Source organism: Myxocyprinus asiaticus, chromosome 6, assembly GCF_019703515.2.
Source record: "Myxocyprinus asiaticus isolate MX2 ecotype Aquarium Trade chromosome 6, UBuf_Myxa_2, whole genome shotgun sequence".
Lineage (NCBI taxonomy): Eukaryota > Metazoa > Chordata > Actinopteri > Cypriniformes > Catostomidae > Myxocyprinus > Myxocyprinus asiaticus.
The window spans coordinates 11,803,238-11,823,798 of record NC_059349.1 but is presented as its reverse complement, the minus strand read 5'-3'; the positions used below and the strand labels follow the sequence as shown (position 1 = coordinate 11,823,798).

The following is a 20,561-nucleotide window of genomic DNA, read 5'->3' as shown; positions in this document are numbered from 1 at the left end:
TTATCATTTAACCTTTCCTTGACTTTATGCATTTGTGCAATCAGTTTTGCTATCTTATATTTTACTAAATTAATATACGATTTCTAACATAGTTTTTCATCAATTATAACTCCTTTTACTTTTTTATATTTTCAATTATTATTTGTTGATCTCTATCTTTATTACTAAATATCATGTATTTTGTTTTTCCAAGATTTAAGGACAATTTGTTAATACAGTATCAAACCATTTTATCACCTTTTTAAATTCTTGTTCTCCAATCTTTAATACACTATCTAAATTCTCATCAGAATAGAATGAACTTGCATCGTCTGCAAACAAAATACATTTAAGCAATTTCTATACCATCCCAAGTTCATTCATAAACAAAATAAATAGTTCTGGACCTAAAACTGATCTCTGCGGCACTCCACATTTTATCTGCATTAACTGTGTTACAGTGTTATTTAAACTAACATATTGGTACCTGTTTTTTAAATAACTTGATATCCATGAATGATCTATACCTCTAATACCATATTTATATAATTTCTTTAGCAATAATTCATGATTTATGGTAACAAATGCTTTCTTTAGATCTATGAATATTCCTACAACATATTCCTATTTCCTCTACTGATTCCATTAATGCCTTTTCAGCTGAATGCTCGAAAACCATACTGTCCACCACTTAAGATTTTATATCTTTCTATACATTTTTACAGCCTCGCAACATTTAATTGCTCTAGTATTTTGAAAAATTGTGGTAGCAAAGACACAGGTCTGTAATAAAAAAAAAACAAACAAAAAAAAACATGGGTGTCACCCAACTTTTTCATTCGATCTGGAAACGTTCCCATTTGAAATGATAAACTACATATGTACATACTGTAAATGGTTTTGCTATAAATTCGATTATACTCTTTATAAGTGACATATCTATCTCATTATAGTCTCTTGTTTTTGTTTCTTTACAATTTTTACTAAATTAATAATTTTTTATTCTTCTACCCCTCTAAGAAACATAGAATTGATATTATCAGCAATATAATTCTCTATTTCATCTTCTGCCATTTGTTTAGGTATATTTTCTGCCAGCTTTGGCCCAACATTCACCAAAAATTCATTAAAATAATTTGCTATCTCTTTCAGATCATATATTATTTTATTGCCATTTCTTTTATGGCCTTTTACTGGGATAGGGAAAGTAGAGAGGTGACAGGAAATGAGAGGGAGAAGAGTGGAAATGGGACTGGAAAAGGACCTCATGAGCCGGGACTCAAACTCAGATCACCCACGATGCATCAGCACCACATGTCATGAGCACAGCCTGCTAGGCTACGGCTCTGACATTGTATTGTCATTTTTTACAAAATAACCTAATTTTCCTGCATTACTTTTCACTACAGTATTTATCACTTTCCATGTGCCTTTCATATCATTTCGATTTAATTGTAATAATTTACTCTAATAATCCTTTCTATGGCCTTTTATTATACTTATTAATTTATTTTAATATTTTTTGTATTTACTTTCAGCTACCTTTGTTCTATACTTTATGAACTCTTTATACAATGCATTGTTCTTTTTACATTTTCACATTGAAATGGGTTTATCCACAAGCTGGAAAATGTCCTGGTTTCTTTCGTAACCTCTGTTCCCTGATGGAGGGATCGAGACGTTGTGTCGATATAGTGACACTAGGGGTCACCCTTAGGAGCCCGAAACACCTCTGGTCTTTGAAAAAAGGCCAATGAAAATTGGCGAGTGGTATTTGCATACCACTACCCCGAACATACGGGTATAAAAGGAGCTGGTGCTGAGGAGCCGAGATAAGGTCCCGGCCATTTCAGCGGGTAGTCCAACGTTGTGGCTGGAGGGACACCATCAGGGAACGGAGGTTACGAAAGTAACCAGGACGTTCCCTATCTGTCACTCACTCGATGTTGTGTCGATGTAGTGACACTAGGGGTCCCTAAATGAAACGCCACAACTAGCTGAACTGTGTTACGTGAACTGGCAGTGTGTGTTGGGCAGACCACTGTGTGCCTCGTAGCCAGCACATCAGGCCGACATGTAACCTCCCCCAACACTGTTATGAGTGTCAAACGGCCCTTCGGGAACAAGTCGACTGCCCAAAAGATAGAGACAGGCTAGCCCAGTCGTGGCCTCTTATCTTATCTTCTTTTTTTTCTCTCCCCCCCCAAAAAAAGAGTGAAATTTGTTAACCGACTGGGGCCACCAGGTCTATGTCGGGGGGGTGTCACTCCCAAGGGGAAGACACCGTAGAGACCACACCCCGTCCAGAGAGAGGGGGAGGTATTTTGAGTGGAAATACATCACATGGTCTTGCCGAGCCTTGTCGGAAGTATGTCATGTGGAGAAGTCCCATGGTAGGGGGAGTTTCTACAAACATGGTGACTGGGGCAGAGGGGCCTCTGCTCAAGGAAGACGCAGTTTACCAACAGGGAAACGAATTAGCGGAAGATATACGTCGCATGGGGTTACCTATGGGGAACCAACACATGCGGAGCACCTACCCCAGCACAGGGCTTAGTTAGCACATGTACTGAGCCGGCAGCGAGTTTCTCCGCAAACTCGTCTGCCACAGGGCTCGGAGGAAGTCATCCAGGGAACACAGTTTGTGAAAACTACTGGGAGTCAACAGCGCACGTCTTCAGCTCAGGGGAGATGAAAGGCGCTATGCGCAAACGATACACCCGGCCAGCTGTCCCAGACTTACCTGCTTGTGCCTTCCACTACACGGGAAGAAGCCGGCTCCACCTTGAGATTGTAGAACCTCGTAAAGGTGTTGGGTGTTGCCCAGCCTGCTGCTCTGCAAATGTCTGTTAGAGAGGCGCCACTGGTCAAGGCCTAAGAGGCCACCACACTCCTGGTAGAATGGGCTCGTAGCCCTGCCGGGGGTGGCATGTCCTGATTTTTTCATGATTTTATTTTGCTATGGTGTCAATGACCCAGAGGGCAATCCTCTGCTTGGAGACAGCGCTTCCTTTACGCTGTCCACCAAAGCAGACAAAGAGCTGCTCAGAGACTCTAAAGCTCTGTGTGCGATCCAAATAGATGCGTAAAGCGCGTGGGCCAGTAGGGTGCTACCAGGATGACCTGCTCCTCGTCCTCCCTGACCTTGCACAGGGTCTGTGCAAGAATGCTCACTGGGGGAAACGCATATTTGCGTAGTCCAGGGGGCCAGCTGTGTGCCAACGCGCCTATACCGAGAGGTGACTGGGTCAGGGCGTACCAGAGCGGGCAGTGGGAGGATTCTCGGGAAGCGAACAGGTCTACCTGTGCCTGCCCGAATCGACTCCAAATCAGCTGGACCACCTGAGGGTGGAGTCTCCACTCTCCCCTGAGGGTAACCTGTCATGACAGTGCATCCACTGCAGTGTTGAGGTCACCCGGGATCTGAGTGGCTCGCAGCGACTTGAGGTGCTGCTGACTCCAGAGGAGGAGACGGCAGGCAAGTTGTGACATACAACAGGAGCGTAAACCACCTTGACGGTTTATGTATGCCACCGTTGCCGTGTTGTCTGTCCGAACTAACACACCAGCCCTGTATGCAACTGGGGCACTGTATGCAAAGGGCACACAGCCGCCGGCTCCTGGACGGGCCCACGACTACGTTGGCACATCAACTGCCTCGAGTTGTTGGTAATTCTGCTCACCCTGCGGAGGCTTTGGAGGCAACTATCATAACCACGATGCGCCTGGAGACCTGCTCTAGGGGAACACCTGCCCGTAGAAATGTGAGGTCAGTCCAAGGGCTGAAGAGGCGGCGACAGACCGGCGTGATGGCCACGCGATGTGTCCTGCGGCACCATGCCTTGGGACTCGAGTCTGGAGCCAGTGCTGAAGCGGCCTCAGCCACCGCTGAGGATGCCATATGCCCTAGGAGCCTCTAAAACAGTTTCAGTGGAACCGCTGTCTTCTGTCTGAACGCCTTCAAACAGGTCAGCACCGACTGTGCGCGCTCGTTCGTGAGGCGCACCGTCATCGAGACTGAGTCCAACTCCAAGCTGAGAAAAGAGATGCTCTGAACCGGGAATGCTCCGGACCAGCCATCGCAATGGGTTGGAAAGCGCAAGCCACACGTCCAAGCTCCGGGTGAGGGGGACCAAGGGGACAATCTCGGACATACCGGCGGGTGGGGCCTCGCGGCGGGGTGGAGCCTGAGTTGCAACGTCGTGCCATGGCCGTGCTGAGTTCAGGGACATCGAAGCACTTACTTGGCTCCTTGTGACCACCCCCAGAACAGCCTGGGATGGGGGAGGAAGAGATCTGTCCTTGTGACCCGTGGAGACCGTCACATCGGGGGCGGATTTGTGCCACAGCTGGGCACGCAGGGGTGGGGAAACCTGCCATCACCGAGCACAGCTCCTGCATCAATCCCGGGGTGGAACCACCCTCGTGCAGTTCCTTTAGCGCCTTGGCTTGGTGGACTTGCAGGAGAGCCATGGCATGCAGGGTGGAGGTGGCTTGTCCAGTGGCACCGTAGGTCTTGGCCATCAGGGACGACGTAAATCTACAGGCCTTGGACGGGAGCTTTGGGCGCCCGAGCCAGGTAGCAGCGTCTGCAGGTATAGGTGCACCGCAGCGCCTTATCCACCGGGGGGATCGGCGAATAGCCCTTGGCCGCCCCACCATCGAGGGTAGTTAGGGTGGGGGAGCTGAAAGATCGGGACTGGGCAGTAAAAGGTTCCTCCCACGACCTAGTCAGCCCTTGGCCGCCCCACCATCGAGGGTAGTGAGGGCAGGGGAGCTGAAATATCGGGACCGGGCAGTAAAAGGTTCCTCCCACGACCTTGTCAGCTCCTCGTGCACTTCCGGGAAGAAAGGAACTGGGATGGGGCGTGGCTGTGAGCGGCGCCGCAAGCCCAGGAACCAATCATCGAGCCGCGAGGGTTCAGGGGAGAGCAGAGGGTTCCACTCTAGCCCGACGCTCGCGGCTGCCCGAGAAAGCATGTCTGTCCCATTGGGGTCCCTAAATCGCCCCCAGTGCTAGCCACGCTGGCCTCATACCCATAGGTAGAAGGACCGAGGTGGGGAGCCGCAGGGGTGGCTTGCTTTCTTATGAAGGCAAACCGCAACCGCAATGTTTCCATGGTCATGTTCTTCCAATGAGTACATGATCCATCCACGAACGCTGTCTCCACGTGGGTAGCGCCTAAACATGACAGACAGTGATCGTGACCATCAGAATGTGAGAGATAACGACCGCAACCAGGAATAACACACAAACAGAAGGGCATCTTTAAAAAGACGTTCTGTGTGTGCTGCTCTTTTAGAGAAATATACTCTTTTAGAATATACTCTTTTATTTCTGCCAAAGCGCCCAGGGGCGTTCTCTGCATTGCACCAGTGCAGAGGGGGAGAAGCTGCTGAAATGCACCATCAGATCCAGCAGAGGTGAATGAACAGCCGTGAGAATTCAGCTCAGTGAGCATCAACCGTTCAGCTCCGAAGAGAAAATCTGAATGAGTGTTATGCATACCATATCTCCTTTTATACCCATATGTTCAGGGGAGTGGTATGCAAATACCACTCACCAATTTTCATTGGCCTTTTTTCAAAGACCAGAGGTGTTTCGGGCTCCCAAGAGTGACCCCTAGTGTCACTACATCGGCACAACATCAAGTGAGTGACAGATAGGGAATGTTGCTTTCAGAGGCTTTATATGGAGTTAGGATTAAAATAAAGTACATTTTGAACTGTTCTGAGACCAGTGCAGACAGACAGCACACTGGAGATTAAGTCATTCACTAAATAGTGAGCAAGGGAGCATCCTGTAGCTTTCTATGCAGCTAAGTGAATTCAATCCTAAAATCCAACCAAAAGTTTAGTTTCAGGCTGCAGATGATGTTTAGACCACTCAACATGTTTGGCAAATATGGGACAATGATAATCAGTACATAGATTGAGAATTTTGTAATTGCTACATTTTATTTTAACATGGTTGGCACCAGACTTAATAATAGGGAAATGCGGAACAGTAATGAAAGGGTTTTAAAATTAAGTGCATTCAAATCACAAAATGTTGTTTTAGTAAACATGTTGGTGTGGTCAAAGAAAGTGAGAAACTTATGTCATCGTATGTTCTGACTGCCAGAGGTTCTTTTGTGAATCAAACAGTCTAAGGGGTTAATAAAAATGGTTTGATTTGAAGCTTTAGTGTAAACAAATTTCAGTTCATGCCGGCAGGAGGATGTCTACCAAAATTAACATTAGTTCAGTCGAGCACATCGCCAGCATCATTGGTGAAACTTGTCAGGTAAGTAATTATGGTAACAGTGATATACTTGCAACTGGAAGAATCTTCAAAGAAATTAATAGAATGCCTGAAGAATATATTTGACTAAAATGCTGTTAGCTAATAACTTTTTGTAAACTATGACAATGTGCAGACTTAAAAAAAATTCCATTGTGGTGTGTGCGCACCTGACCGCGATGTGTGTATTCATAGGTTAATAGCATTAGACCATACATTGTCAGCTGAATGCTACTGTAATTTTGCTCCTAAATCTTAGAAAAAAGCAATCTGAGCCAGAGACTGGTTAGCCTACATGCGACAGGCCTAACCATGTCGAACTACATACATTGAAATCCTGTGAACATTACTTTCAAAGAGACACAGGGGGAAATAACAGAGCAATGCATTCTTTGCCTTACAAAATGTATATCCTTTGAAAAAGACTCCACATCTAATCTTAAGCAGCATTTGGAGGTTCTGTATGTTCACTATATTTGTATATGTGTACTGTATATTTGTTCTCTAAGTATAAATTATTTTAATAATTATTTTATGTATCATCTAGCCATGTGTGCAGCTACTGAAATTGATACACTGCACTGAAAGTGCTTAATACAGTGCACTTTTAGTTTAGATTATTCATTTAGTTTCTAAATTAATGCACAAATAAATTAAAAACTCTTTGTATTTGTATAAAAAATAATGTATTTCAAACAAGCCCTTGTCCACCTGTTCATAATTTTAGACAATTTTCTGTAAAAATACATCTTGCAAACAAACATTTCAGAGGTGCAGGTTACATGCAACTTTGTACTTTTGTACCATGCAAATGCACTTCAGCCCATGCTTCAGGATGTCAGAAAAAGCATCTGTTTTAGGTTAAGGCCACACCTTTATATGAATAATTATGATACAAATTGTAGATCTCTACATTATATCTAGAAACATTCTTTAATTATTGCTTTCAAAGCTACCTAATTTCCTAAATAACAAAAATTATTTTAAAATAAAAAATACAAGCATGTTCTCAAAGTAACTTTAATTTTATGACCCTTTAACTGACAAATAGCAATTTTCCATTTGATTTCATGTTTACTAATGTTTAATGCAAGCAGTGTTAATTGGTACATAATACATTTAAAATTAATATTTAGATTTTCAAAAAATATGCAATGAGTAATCCAAAAGTAGTCAGATTAGATTACCTAAAAAGTGTAATCTAAAAGATTACAAAACAGATTACAATTTAAGTACCCAACTACATTCTAGAAGTAATCTATCAGCACTGTATCCTACATATCACAGTGTTGTTTTAATTGCTAGCTGAAATTAGTGTTCGAGAATCAGCTGTGATTGATCGTTTTACATGTATGTCAGACGGCTCTTCCTGTCTAAATGTGTTATTCTTGGCCAGATTTTTAAGGAATATTCAAGGGTTCAATACAAGTTAAGCTCAATCGACAGCATTTGTGGCATAAAGTTGATTAACACACACAAAAAAATATACAGTATAATAATAATAATGTTTGGACTCATCCTTCCTTTTCAACAAAAAAAGCTAAAGCTGAGGTTGCAGTGATACACTTAAAATGGAAGTGAATAACGGGCCAATTTTTAGAAATTTGAAGCTTATAATTTTTTTAAACAACATAAATGTTTCTGTTAAAACTGGTATTGTTTGAGCGGTGCAGTTGCTTAAATCATTGTTTTTACGGTCATTTTAAGGTTTCAGTTGTTACGGTGTTATCTCATTGAGAAATTGTATATAACTTTACACAGAAAAGGTTAGTGAGCGATTTTATCACTAAAACCTTGTTGACTGGCCCATTGTTTACACTTTGTGGCTATACTTTTTAAACAGTGAGTATTTTTACGTTTACGGATTGGACCCTGTGGCAGGGCGGAGGGCGGGGCCGGGCCGTGATGCTACACACCCAGCCCCTAATCTGGCTGATCAAGCCAGAGAAGGATAAAGGCGACCGGAGGTGGCAGTTCAAAAGAGAGAGAACTACAGGCAGCTGCCCTGTATGTGCCCTGGGTGTGCAGCATCACGGCCCCACCCTCCACCCTGCCACAGACCCATTCACTTCTTTGTGAATGTATCACTGGAATGTCTCACTGGAACCCAGATTTTTGCTTTTTTTAAAGAAAAAGAACTCAAACAGTTCTGTAGTAGTGTCTCCATCTAGTCTCACATTTACATCCTACTAACCATTTCCCAGATGGTGACACTAAATTACAAATTTGTGCAGGGTGCACAATACACTGCACTTTTTTTAATTATATAACACAAATTGTGGCCCTATATAGTAACCATGGTTCCTAAAAATAGCTGAAAGTTGGGCCCCAATTAAGAAGGCACATTTGGGTCACATCAGCAAAACTTTGCAGTAAACTTGTGAAAAAGGTGAAGATAGCTGCCTTCAGCTAAATGATGAGCACCACTAGGACAGCACTGATAAGCCACTTGAAAGGTGGTTAATAAAATATGGCTGCTGCAGACAGCTTGTGCATAAATCTACCCAGGCTTAAAATAAACTAATTTGCCCTGCTGCTGTCTCTCTCTCTCAATCTACCAGCTCTCAGACTGTTTTGTTGCTCCTTAATTGAACACAGAATTATTTTCACTTCTAACAAGCGCTAGTCTCAGTAATTAGCATTTGTTTTAGGTAGTATTAGCAACAAAAAGTGTTCCATAAAGCAGTGGTTCTCAACCAGTGATCTCTGAATCTCAAAAACTGGGTTGTAGGTCTGTTCTGATAGTCACGAACAGCAAGGAAAATAATAAAATGAAACTAACCATATACTGTAACCATGCATAGTTAGCATAGCAAAATGAGAGGAGAAAATGCTTCCTATATCTTTTGTTGTTGACTTCAAAGGTTTTACGTCTAATCAAACACTGTGTCATTTCAGTGTAAATTCATCTGTAATTTTGTAGAGGCTAGCCACATTTGGCATATGCCAACATGGATAGGTTGCAAACAAAACTTTGCAAGGTAAAAGAAAATGCAACCCAGACTATGCTAAATTGGCAACAAGGATCAGTAGTGTAACTTGGATCTTATGGGCCCCAGTGCAAAGAACCTGTCAAACCCACTCCTTGGGGAACCTGGGTCCTTTATCGTCACCTGTCGGGTCCACAGTCCTTTTTATAGTTCCTTTTGGTCGACTGTTGCGGGCCCTTTCTCACCCCAGGCTCTAGGGTGGCTGCCCAGCCAGCCTTCCCTGTAGTTATGCCCCTGACGTGGATAAACATGGTTTAAGAAACTAATAACTAAACACTAATAATATGTTTATGCACTGTGCTGTGCATTTCTATTACTATAATATAATGAAATATTTCGGCAGCTTATGCAGCTACCTTTGAATGGTAGTCAGTGGAGAAATAGGCTTTTATGGCAGCATAATGGTGTTTCAATAATGTCAATTGAGAACTACTGATCAAGAGTAAACTTGGTGTAAAAATGCATTAGTGTTATTTATTAAACAGGTATCACAGTGTCTGGCAGTTTTAGCAGAATCTATTTCTCCACTCGTTCTTTGCTGAATGTCTGTAACCTCTGCGGGTTCTAGCAGATAAGCTCTGAAGAATAGTGATGCCATGTTTTGATATTTTGCCAAAACAGTCCTGAGTGATTAATGAGCCAGAATTTCATTACTCTTTATATAAGGGAAATACGGTGACCTCCGCTGCCACCAGAACATCACCAGGATACTTAACCCTGCTGACTAAACACTGTTTAAATAAACAGAGCAAGCTCTTAGATGTCACATGCCACATTCAATTATCCTTGTCCCGATTATGCTGTTTGAAGCTCTATGTCATGACATTTTAAGTGTTTGTTTTTTTTTAATGGAAAGACCTCAAACAGTTCTCATAATTATTTTTTTTTTACTGTGATACTGGCAGGTTAGCTTGGATCTACATAAGTGCACATTAAAGGTTTGTAAGCATTTTTTTTATTTTTTTTATTCCACACATAAAATATGCCTACTACCTGACAGATATCACTGAATTAGGTGTTCTGGGAAATCACGCCCTTGGCAGCCCTAGGCTCTGTAAACAGCAAAAAAAGATTAAGGGGAGTGGCCTGTGTTTTTAAGCCAATTAGAAAACTAGCCAGCACTCTCTGCCTGTGAATCATTTTGCCCATTCATGTTTGGAGATATCAGATAGCTTACATGGCACTGGAGGACAGGGGGTTGGAGAGAGGCCACATGATTACAGTTAGCGAAACAGTGGCAAACTTAGCAAAACAGTGGAAATCGCTTACCGCACAATTAAAGGTCAAGTGTGTAATTTCTGTGCCACTACCATCAACAAACAGAATTGCAAAAATTATAACTGTTAACAAACAGGTTTTCCAAACACTCCCCCTTTCATCCATTGGCTGGACAAATAGATAGTCCTGCCCCAACCTCATGCCATTGGTTGTGGCAATGTTGCTGTTTCATGCTGGTTGCGACAAACAAACATCAATGTTTTCATTGCACCAGAGTCAAACTTTTGAGGGCAATCAAACTATGAATAGCTTTCCTAAAGTTGTTTCTGTATATTATGCTGGAATAGGAGAAAGTATTTTAACATTGAAAAAATTAAACAACTCCTTTAATAAAGCATTGGTCTCATTTGCAGATTCTCTCTTGGCACTGGGCTTCATCCAGATTGGATGCTGATGTTATTTTTCGTCCATACACACTTGACAGTGACTGTTACACTGGGATTACTTCTTATTCCAAAGGTGATTATTATATTTTCCTTTAATCAATAGAACATCTGCAAACATCTTACCCTTCTAAAAAGACCAGCAAAGCTCATCACAAGCATATGCTGCATTGTAGATGTTGGTGGGCAGCATGGAATGTTGGTGTGCTGCTGTCCCCTTCAGGCCTCTTAACTAGGCCAACTAGCAAGACCAGCATAGCCAAGGTGGTCACCAATACATCTTAGCTGGTCAAGCTTGTCAACTAGCATGGTCTTTTTGGTGAGGCTGGCGATTATCAAGGTTTGCTGGTGAACATCTTGGCTATGCTAGAGCACCAGCATAAACCATCCTGACCCAGCATGGAAATTCATGGCTTAACTGGTTTGTTCAGCAGGGCATGTAGATTATCATTGTCCTGTTGATTAAAACGTTGATTGTTCATGTTTTATCCTTCACCGTAGTTCCTGTTCACTGGGACTCATACGCGGGAGGACATCGCCACCGAGGCTTATGAGGATGAGCTGGAAATGGGTCACTCAGGCTCCTGCCTGAACAGCAGCACAATGTCTGCCTGGAGTGAACACAGTCTAGATCCTGAGGACATTAGGGTAAGGCCACTCCTTATTCATTTACATACACTACTGAAAGCTAAAAAATCCTGAAATTAAAAGCTAAAAATCTGAAACGTGTCTGCAGTCCATGAATCCCATTGTTCTATATTGTCCAACATACATTAAAGGAATAATTCAAAAATGATTATTCTCTCATCATTTACTCATCCATATGCCATCTCCAACTCGTATGGCATTGCTTCTTTTTCAGAACACAAACAAAGATATCTTCATAGGTGTACTGTATAATGTGTTTATGTTCTTACAATGCAAGTCAGTGTGGTCCAAAACTTTCAAGCTCCAAAAAGGACATAAAGGCTGCATAAAGGCCCAGATATACTGCATATGAAATCGAAGAATGAACTGGTATGACGTCATTTAGAACAAAATCTGGCCAAAAAGAAGGTGTTTTTGCGTTCATTTCTGTGGTTCATAACAGCTCACCTGGGGAAACTTTTAGAAAATCTTCTAACTGGCTGCTCAAAACCTCCTTACTGGCATTGTCCACATCATTGTTAGGTGTGACCTGAAACTCCACCTACTACTTTGTTTACATTTTTTGGTCAGTATTCAACTTGAACATTGAAGACCATATCATGCAAAAAAAATGTAATTAACTAGTCTACAAAAGGAATCAAATCTACTCAAATACTCTCAAGTGCCCATTCACTCATGTGCCATCTGCAGCATACACTGTGTATATATTATTGTATTTACCTTAAATCATCATCGAGTGGTTAAAACAGCTACTCATAGTTCTACTCATAATTCTACTCATAGGAGGCATAAAGTCATTGATTACACATTTTAATGTCACATTAGTTTAGGTTTTACATGTAGTGTCCTTATATTTAAATGTACTTCTAAACGCCTCCCACAGTGGTGTGATAGGTGTCTGATTGTTCACAAACAGTATACTGTTGCTCAGCTGTTTAGAACTTCTATTTACCCCTGAACGAAGAACGAATAAGAACTTCTCTGGAAGTATATTAGGGCCTTAAAGTTAATCTATACGACTCAAGTGTTTTAATCCACTTGCACTGTATGGATATAAATACATCATAAAGTACACCTATGAAGATATCTTTGTGTTCCGAAAAAGAAGCAAACTCATACAAGTTGGAGACTGTATAAGCGTGAGTAAATGGGTACAATTATAATTATGGATTACCATTCCCATAAGCATCACAATCAGATTGTGGTCTACATTGCAACGAACGATCTTGTTAAAAGATGCTAATAATGCTTCTGGAGCAAATTCACAAAGCAGTTTAGTGCATAGTATTTCAGCACAAAAACCTGCATCTTACTCACTAATCACCTGCTGCAACTTGACTAATCACTTGATGAAGTGCTATATTTGGTCATTGTCTTTTCAGTGCAAAGATACCTCCTTCCTACACAAATGGGACTAATTATCAAATGCATCTTATTCACAAAAGTCAGCAGTATTTGCCTGGTGCAATTAGTGTTGCGCTATAACTGGTAGTTCAATGCCAGTAAACACCATTTTATTAACTGAGCTGTTTGTGTACACATTCTATTGACCATGGCAGTAATTCATCAATTGATCAAATGATGGAGAAGCATATTATAACCAGGCATACTGTACATCCAGACCAGCAATGTGTAATTGAGCACACTTTCGACATTTTAAAGAGCCGATTCAGGTGTGTGGATCGCAGTGGTGAAACAATGCTGTACAGTCCCAGTAAAGTATGCCTGGTTGCGATAGTCAGCTGCATTCACCACAACTCCGCACTAAGATCTGGTCTGCAAGATGGGGATTTGCTCCATGCAAAGTTTGCACCATTACCTGATTTGCATATTTCATTTAGTGAATCAGGTTCTACAACAATGCTGACAACATGTACAATGGTATCAGTGGGCACAATTCATTCTCAGTGAATTCTTCCCACTGTGTCTTGTTTCAGTACAGTGATACATTATTAAAAGTACCTTGAAAAATGTAGTCTGTTCTTTATTTTTGTCAGGAGGAACTTAAGAAACTCTACTCCCAATTAGAGATATATAAACGAAAGAAGATGCTGGCCAATAACCCTCACTTACAGAAAAAGCGCAGTTCCAAGAGGGGCCTTGGGCGGACACTAATGCGGCGAATAACAGAAATACCTGATACAGTAAGTCGACAATACAGCCGCGAAGAGAGGGACGGAAGTGAGCATGGAAGTAACAGAAGTACCCTGCAGAGAAACCCCTTTGACCCATCTCACAATGGGAAGTCAAGGGAAGAATCTATGAAAAGCAAGATGTTTTCACTTAAGAGATCTCATAGCTATGAACATACACATGACCAAGGTGGGCAAACAAACGGGGGGCCTGAAAATAAAATGGAGAACTCCACTGAGACTTCTCTGCTGGACACCTTGATGGGCAGGAGGTCCAACAAGAAGAACGCTGAGGTGCCAAAGGCTGAGTTAGCTGAATCAACTGAGTCGGTGCCTTCAGTGTGCAAGTCTGTTAGTGCACACAACCTAGCAGCAGACAAAAAGCCTGTACATCTTCGAACCACAATGTTACAGAAGTCACTGTCTGTCATTGCTAGCGCCCGAGAGAGGACACTAGGCATTGCAGGGAAGATGCACAGTATGGAGGATGCCAGTAAAAAGGGTCTCAAAGCAAAAGACAACACAGTGCTTTCAGAAGTTGATGAATCCCCGGAGTGTGTTCCAAAAATGATCATCAGCCAGTCGGTTGAGTACACCAAAACAGCAAGTAAGATGGGTATCATGAAGCAGCAGGTCAGCGGGAGTCAGCCCTCCATTTGTTCTGAACCAGGTAAGAGCAAGGACCTGTATGACCTCTCTGAGGTGTGTCCTTGGGAAGTTGAGGAGTTACCCACACCATCTGAAGGGAAGGCCCAAAAGCATGTTTCCATTGCCCCAACCGAAACCACCACCATCCATGGGACCAGCACAAAAAGTGTACGGTCACAACACAAACAAAAGGGGGTGACCCAATCTCCCTCAAACCGTCGTTGCTCCAGGGATAAGACTGGGGACAGGGATGAAGGAAGGAAACCTAAATCACCTCTCAACCTCACGTCCCATAAAGATGCAAGTCCATGGAGCTTTGAGGACCCATCTGTCCAAGTAATCGAGACTGGACTGTCTCCAGAGAGAACAAGACGCAAAAAAAGTGTTACTCCCACAGACGGAAAGCCCAAGATCATCCTCTCAGATATTTCTAAGTCCACAGGAAGCCTTCTGCAGCCTCCAGCTCTCATGGTGGACATCTGTCCTTGGGATTACGATCCACCTGTGTCCCCCAACCAGGACAAGATGTCCAGCCCCACACATCACTCAAAGAGAAGGGATTCTTGCTCAAAAAGAAAAGGATCATGCTCTTCCAAAGAGAAAGCAAAGGATAAAGAGGACAATAAACAAAGGTCCAAGAGTAGGGAGCGGAGAAGCTCCTCGAGCAAACCCTCGCAACGTCGCACAAGCCAATCATCAGAGGGTGGCCAAGTCACCACGGTGGCTTCTGGGAGGAGGAGGAGCTCTACAAGAGAGACAGCGATTATCAGCAGTAAGCGTACTGATATTTGCCCCTGGGAGTCAGAGGCATTGCCAAGTGTTACCTCAAATGGCAAACAACCTCCAACAATGGAGAACCACGCAACTAGTACACCAGCCACTTACCTCAGCATGGCCGACATTTGTCCATGGGACTTTGATGATAAGATGTCAGGGAAAAGTGCTTGACACAGGACTCACAAAATTACACCACTCAGTATGGTTTCTGAGATTACCAATTTACAACATACTGTATTTGAGAGTCCCCATTAACACATGGTTATTACGATGCATCTCGGGTGATCCGATCACATGTGGTCAGGTGAAACACATCGTTGTTTACACCTAGTCACTTAAATGCATCTTCTGTGACCACTTGTGTTCGGTTTTGGAAGAGAGGGTCTCTGTTTCATGACGACATACATCAGTCACTATGCCAGTGAGTTACTGCATGATATTAAAGCACAGCAAAGTCAGTAAAGACAAATAAAGTGTGAAAATAAATGGTGTGCTGTTTCTCCTAGATGCTTTTGAAATTTAATCTAAGCACAAACATAACGTCAAGCAGAATTATCCATTATTTTAGTGGAATACCTGTATTAAAGGAGCTTCAGGTGTTCATGCTTCTCATCTGTGTTGATATCAGACACGCTAAAGAAGATACGTGAAGCTCTCGTAATTGTGTATTTATTTGCTTTTTAAAATGTTCTGATTGGATGGTTATTTCCTTTTAAACCTACTCATAACCAGCAAAGTTTAAACTCTTGTTTTAGCGCAGCGGTTGATTGACAGGTGAGGGGTGGCGCTTCACTGCTGCCAAGACACATACAGGACGGATTAGTGTTTACACCTCAAATGCGATGTGGTTACACGCGTTTTTGACCACATTCATATGTGGTTTTTGTGATCCGATCACAAAACGTTTTAGACCCTGTTTATACATGTATTTAGCGCTGACCACATGTGATCGGATCACCCGAAATACATCTTACTACCAGGCAGAAACAGGGTCAGAGTTACCCTTATGATTATTTACATACATACAAAGTAAAACATTTTATCAATAAAGTGTTAATGTGAAAACATGTACAGTATGTTTTGTCAACTACTGCCAAACATTTTCACCAAAATGAAAAAAAAAAAAATGAATAATAAAAAAAAAAAAAAGAATACACACACATATTTGGATATTCCAATTAATTTAAATGTAACTATAGTGCCTTGCAAAAGTGTTCAGTCTCTCATTGTGAACTCCTAGGCTGATTATTTCTATGTCTAAGCCCTAAAATTAAAGATAATTGTTTAATGTTATATTTATCTTTCAAAACAAGAAATATTCTGTTTGTGTAAGTATTGACACATTTCCTAATATAAAAGAGCTCATTTAAAATGGTTTCAGTGCTTGAAACAATATCGCAGAGAACAAATTTTAAATAAAAGGTTCATGATTCAATAAATGAGAGAATAATTTAAGGGGTTGAATACCTTTGCAAGGCACTGTAGGAGAGAGTGGGGTAAAATGAGCCACCTTCTGCATGAATAAATTATTTTTGTTATGTGACCATATGTTTAGGAAGTGCCCATTATAGCAACAGTAGCTGTCTGTGTTGGAGAGAAGTGCGCAATTCTAACCCTAACCGTAGTTGTCACACTTTTTACTCAAGTGAATATTTCTCAGGGTAAATTTATTTTTGAAAGTCGTTTTTTGCATAGGCACCATAAAGTTTCTATACATTATCTACAAAGTAAAATATCTATAACTTAATGTTTGAAATACAAAAAAACTATTAAACATTTCCATTATTATGGCTTAGGAAAAAAGATACAGTTAATATACTTTAACACAGTTTTTAACTAGACATTTGAAACCAACTGCTTGAGGAAAAAGCATGTATACAATTGAGCTTTTAACTTGAAACCTTACTGTAGTTACTAAGATACAACATTTTTGACAGTTCTCCTTAATAAACACTATACATGTTGGTGACTTGTCAAATATAAAATCTTGTAAATGATTTAGCTAAAGATTAACCCTGAATTACTTAGAGGCACTTTTTTCCAAAACAGTGGTTGTGAGGGGCAAATTGAGCCAGTGATGTTTTATTTTTAATTTTTTATTATATTTCAATGGCCCTTTGTTTTTACCCTATTTCATATCAACTTAAGTAAAAACTGGCTCATCTTACCCCACTATACCTGTATCAATCTCTCTCATTGAAACGTACAAATAACCGACAACATTCATCTAGTGCCCACTTGAAGTATGAGTTATGGACAGTTAAAAGATCAATCTATGTTAAGATATTTTATTCATTACATTTTATAGAGTTTGAATATATTTATTACTAGTGGTGGAAAGAGTACAGATTTTTTTTACTTAAGTAAAAGTACTGCTACTGAAGAAATAATTCACTTGAGTACAAGTACTGAGAAATATGACTCAAGTAAGAGTAAATAAGTAATTGCTGAAAAACTAATTAATCAAGTAATTACTTTATGAAAATTATATTATATATGTTATATACACTTCCATTTTTAGAACACAAAGACATTTTTGTTCTTGAAAGAAATTGATGCTTCCTTTCACCAAGGATGCATTAAACTGATCAAAAATACTGCCAAAATCATTAATTGCAAATTATTATTATGATTTACAGAATAAAAAAGTGGTATTTATTCCATGTAATTTTTTTTTACCCATGATGGCAAAGATACACTGTGTCATCTATTTCTTACAAAAGCAAAGGTGCTAATTTGGTACTCAAGGAAATGTCCTTATTATCAGAATGATTGAAAATGGTTGCGCTACCATGCAGAAATCACAATACAGTGGGTTTTTTCCCCATTTGCTGAGGTATTGAGTTCTTACAAGTTGCTTTACACTTGCAAGTCAAATTTTGGTTTTAAAAATAGGCAAAGAGAAACACATTTCTCCTGAAATTAAATTTTCTCCTAAAGTCTATTGTTTTAGAGAGATGAAGTCTATTCCATGCATTACTGTTTTGGAAAAAGAATCTCTAACCAGGATAGAGAGGGAAGTGGATGGCCAGATGCACAACAAAAAGACAAGTAAATCACAGTCTCTAGTTTGAGAAACAGACTCCTCACAGGTCCTAAATTAGCAGCTTCTAAATGCCAAAGACCTGCATTGCTGCAAGAGACAAAGAGAAAATGTAAAGAATACAACATTTATTTTAATAGAAATAGCCATCTGTAACAACATAAATGCCTCTAAATCATCTCTTAACTACATAATGTGCATTGTGACTGAAACACATTCCTATTTCAGGTTTATTCTCATTCACGTATGTCCAAGTATTTTGGCTATTAAGTTAACATACTGTACAAAACTAATATACTGCAGTATCATAGAGGTGGAAATGTATCCTCTGTGATATTGCAACAAATATCCAGATATGGAATGAGATTATTAAGCAAACTGTTATCAACTCCTACATGCCAACTGAACAAAATAAGGCAAAAATAAACACTTCACCATGTTTAGTGAGAGATATGATTGATTCGAACACTAAAAGTGGTTGTTCTGTATATGTATTATTGTATTACAGTTGTAATAATAAAGTTTTAATTAACATTATGGTTATTTAACATATTGAGATATTATTATTGAGTAAATTGTAGCATTTGGTTACGTTATGTTTTGTGATTTCTCATACCTTCTTTATAACATCCATCCCTTGCACACTTTTGGTCTCTAGCAGATGAGGCTTTTCAGACAGATAAACAGCAGTGAAGTACAGTACAGCACCGTGAGCGAGAGTGTTACCCGCTAGGACAGTTTATTTTGAACAATAGGGGCGAACGGTTTTAACGCTGAAGTACAATACCGAACTGATGCGGATTGATAGAAACAGAGAGCCCGTCTGTGCGTGCGATGATGCGATGAACTGGACGGCAGGGAAAAAATTATGTTCAGTGAAAAGTCAAAAGATGATTGCAATGTATGCAATTATAACTATATCACATATTATTAATAAAACATAGGAACTCGTTGCGTTTGCATTTTTTGCCCCCATATTTTGAATTTCTGGGACATTTTTGTCAATTTCTGTGGCATTTTTGCCCCGAGGCCCCATTAATTTCTGACACTATTGGCACTGTATCTTTCTGAGTTAATTAAAAGTTTGTTTTAGACATATAGTAGCAAGTAAACAAGATATCCCCTCATATGTATGTCAAACTACATTGTGTTAATGTTTGACAGTTAAAACAATGCCTACCTTAAAAACAAGTGAAGTTTGATCAGTGGTTAAACGTGCTTAGACAGTTCCCTCGTACCTGAATGAATGGCTCCTTTCCAGAATAAAATGAAATATGCAGAAAATCACCATATTACAGTTCTTGTATAGTGACAGGGCAGAAAGTCTTAAAGAAGCTAGAGAAGAGAGAACTCCAGCGGCAGTTTATGCAAGCTGCTGTGCTCATGATGCTGTGCCCTGCGGCTTCCGTCGTTTTCCAGCGTTTTAGTTTATAAACAGATTTAGCTCTTATAACTTTCTTCTTCCCCAAAATTCAGAAATATTATGTATTTTTTTGTACTTTGTAATTGTGGTAAAAAACAATAACTGTAGCAAAGTTGAATACTTCATTTTTAATCAACTCAAGTAAAAGTAGAAGTACTATTATTTATTTATACTTAAAGTAAAAAAACGTACTCAAGTACTGTAACAAGAGTAGTTGTAATTCGTTACTTTCCACCTCTGATTATTACTTTTTTTTTTCATGGGTATTGTGTCAAACATGGCCTAGAATAGATTTTACACACTGATTTATTTTATCAATGATAAAATGAGTTGTAAACACCAGTCATCCTTAGACCAGCAGGTTGCAATGTACCACAATTTTAAATCACTTGTATCATCATACTATGTAAAATATTTTCATCTGCAAAATGCATGAATTCAAGCTATTTTGAAATGTTGAATGAGAATTACGGAGATTGATAAATGGGAGATTCAAAATATTTGTTCGATCATTGCATGGGCAATGTTGAATTTTTGTTCAGTTCTGAAATTCCTGTTCCGTTGTGATTTGTATTAATATCAGCTGCATTTAGTGATGTCTCCCTGCTGATGATTGTTGCATCGTAAGTAAACAAAGTAGCATTGGCTCTTGCATGACAGTAAGTAGGTCTGTCTTTTTACTGCACATACAATTCGTCATTGACTGTTGTGAGTATATTGAATATCTTAATGCAAAGATACAGTTCTAATCTCAGTATTATGCTGTTGTTATACTTAATAGCAATCCACCTGGGAACATTTATACTGTAAATATATATTGTGTGCCTCTTTGTGATAGCATGTACATACAATATCTCCAATCTGCAATAAATATAAACATTTTGTGTTCAAATTTATTGGTTGGCTTCATGATCCTCACCATTTGCAAATATATTATTTTTAATGTAGTCTGTTTAACATGATCTTACATCACTAAA

The 20,561-nt window shown here is 40.2% G+C and overlaps 1 protein-coding gene across 1 annotated transcript in view; it reads left to right on the top strand.

Annotated features, from left to right (window-relative positions):
- LOC127442648 (probable G-protein coupled receptor 158) overlaps positions 1–16,220 on the top strand; it is a 79,298-nt gene extending 63,078 nt beyond the window's left edge. Inside the window, exons 9-11 of the mRNA XM_051700838.1 lie at positions 10,884–10,989; positions 11,415–11,561; positions 13,559–16,220. Coding sequence (XP_051556798.1) covers positions 10,884–10,989; positions 11,415–11,561; positions 13,559–15,289 — 1,984 coding nt within the window. The 3' untranslated portion in view covers positions 15,290–16,220. The remainder of the gene's footprint in view (positions 1–10,883; positions 10,990–11,414; positions 11,562–13,558) is intronic.
- The last annotated feature ends 4,341 nt before the right edge of the window (positions 16,221–20,561 follow it).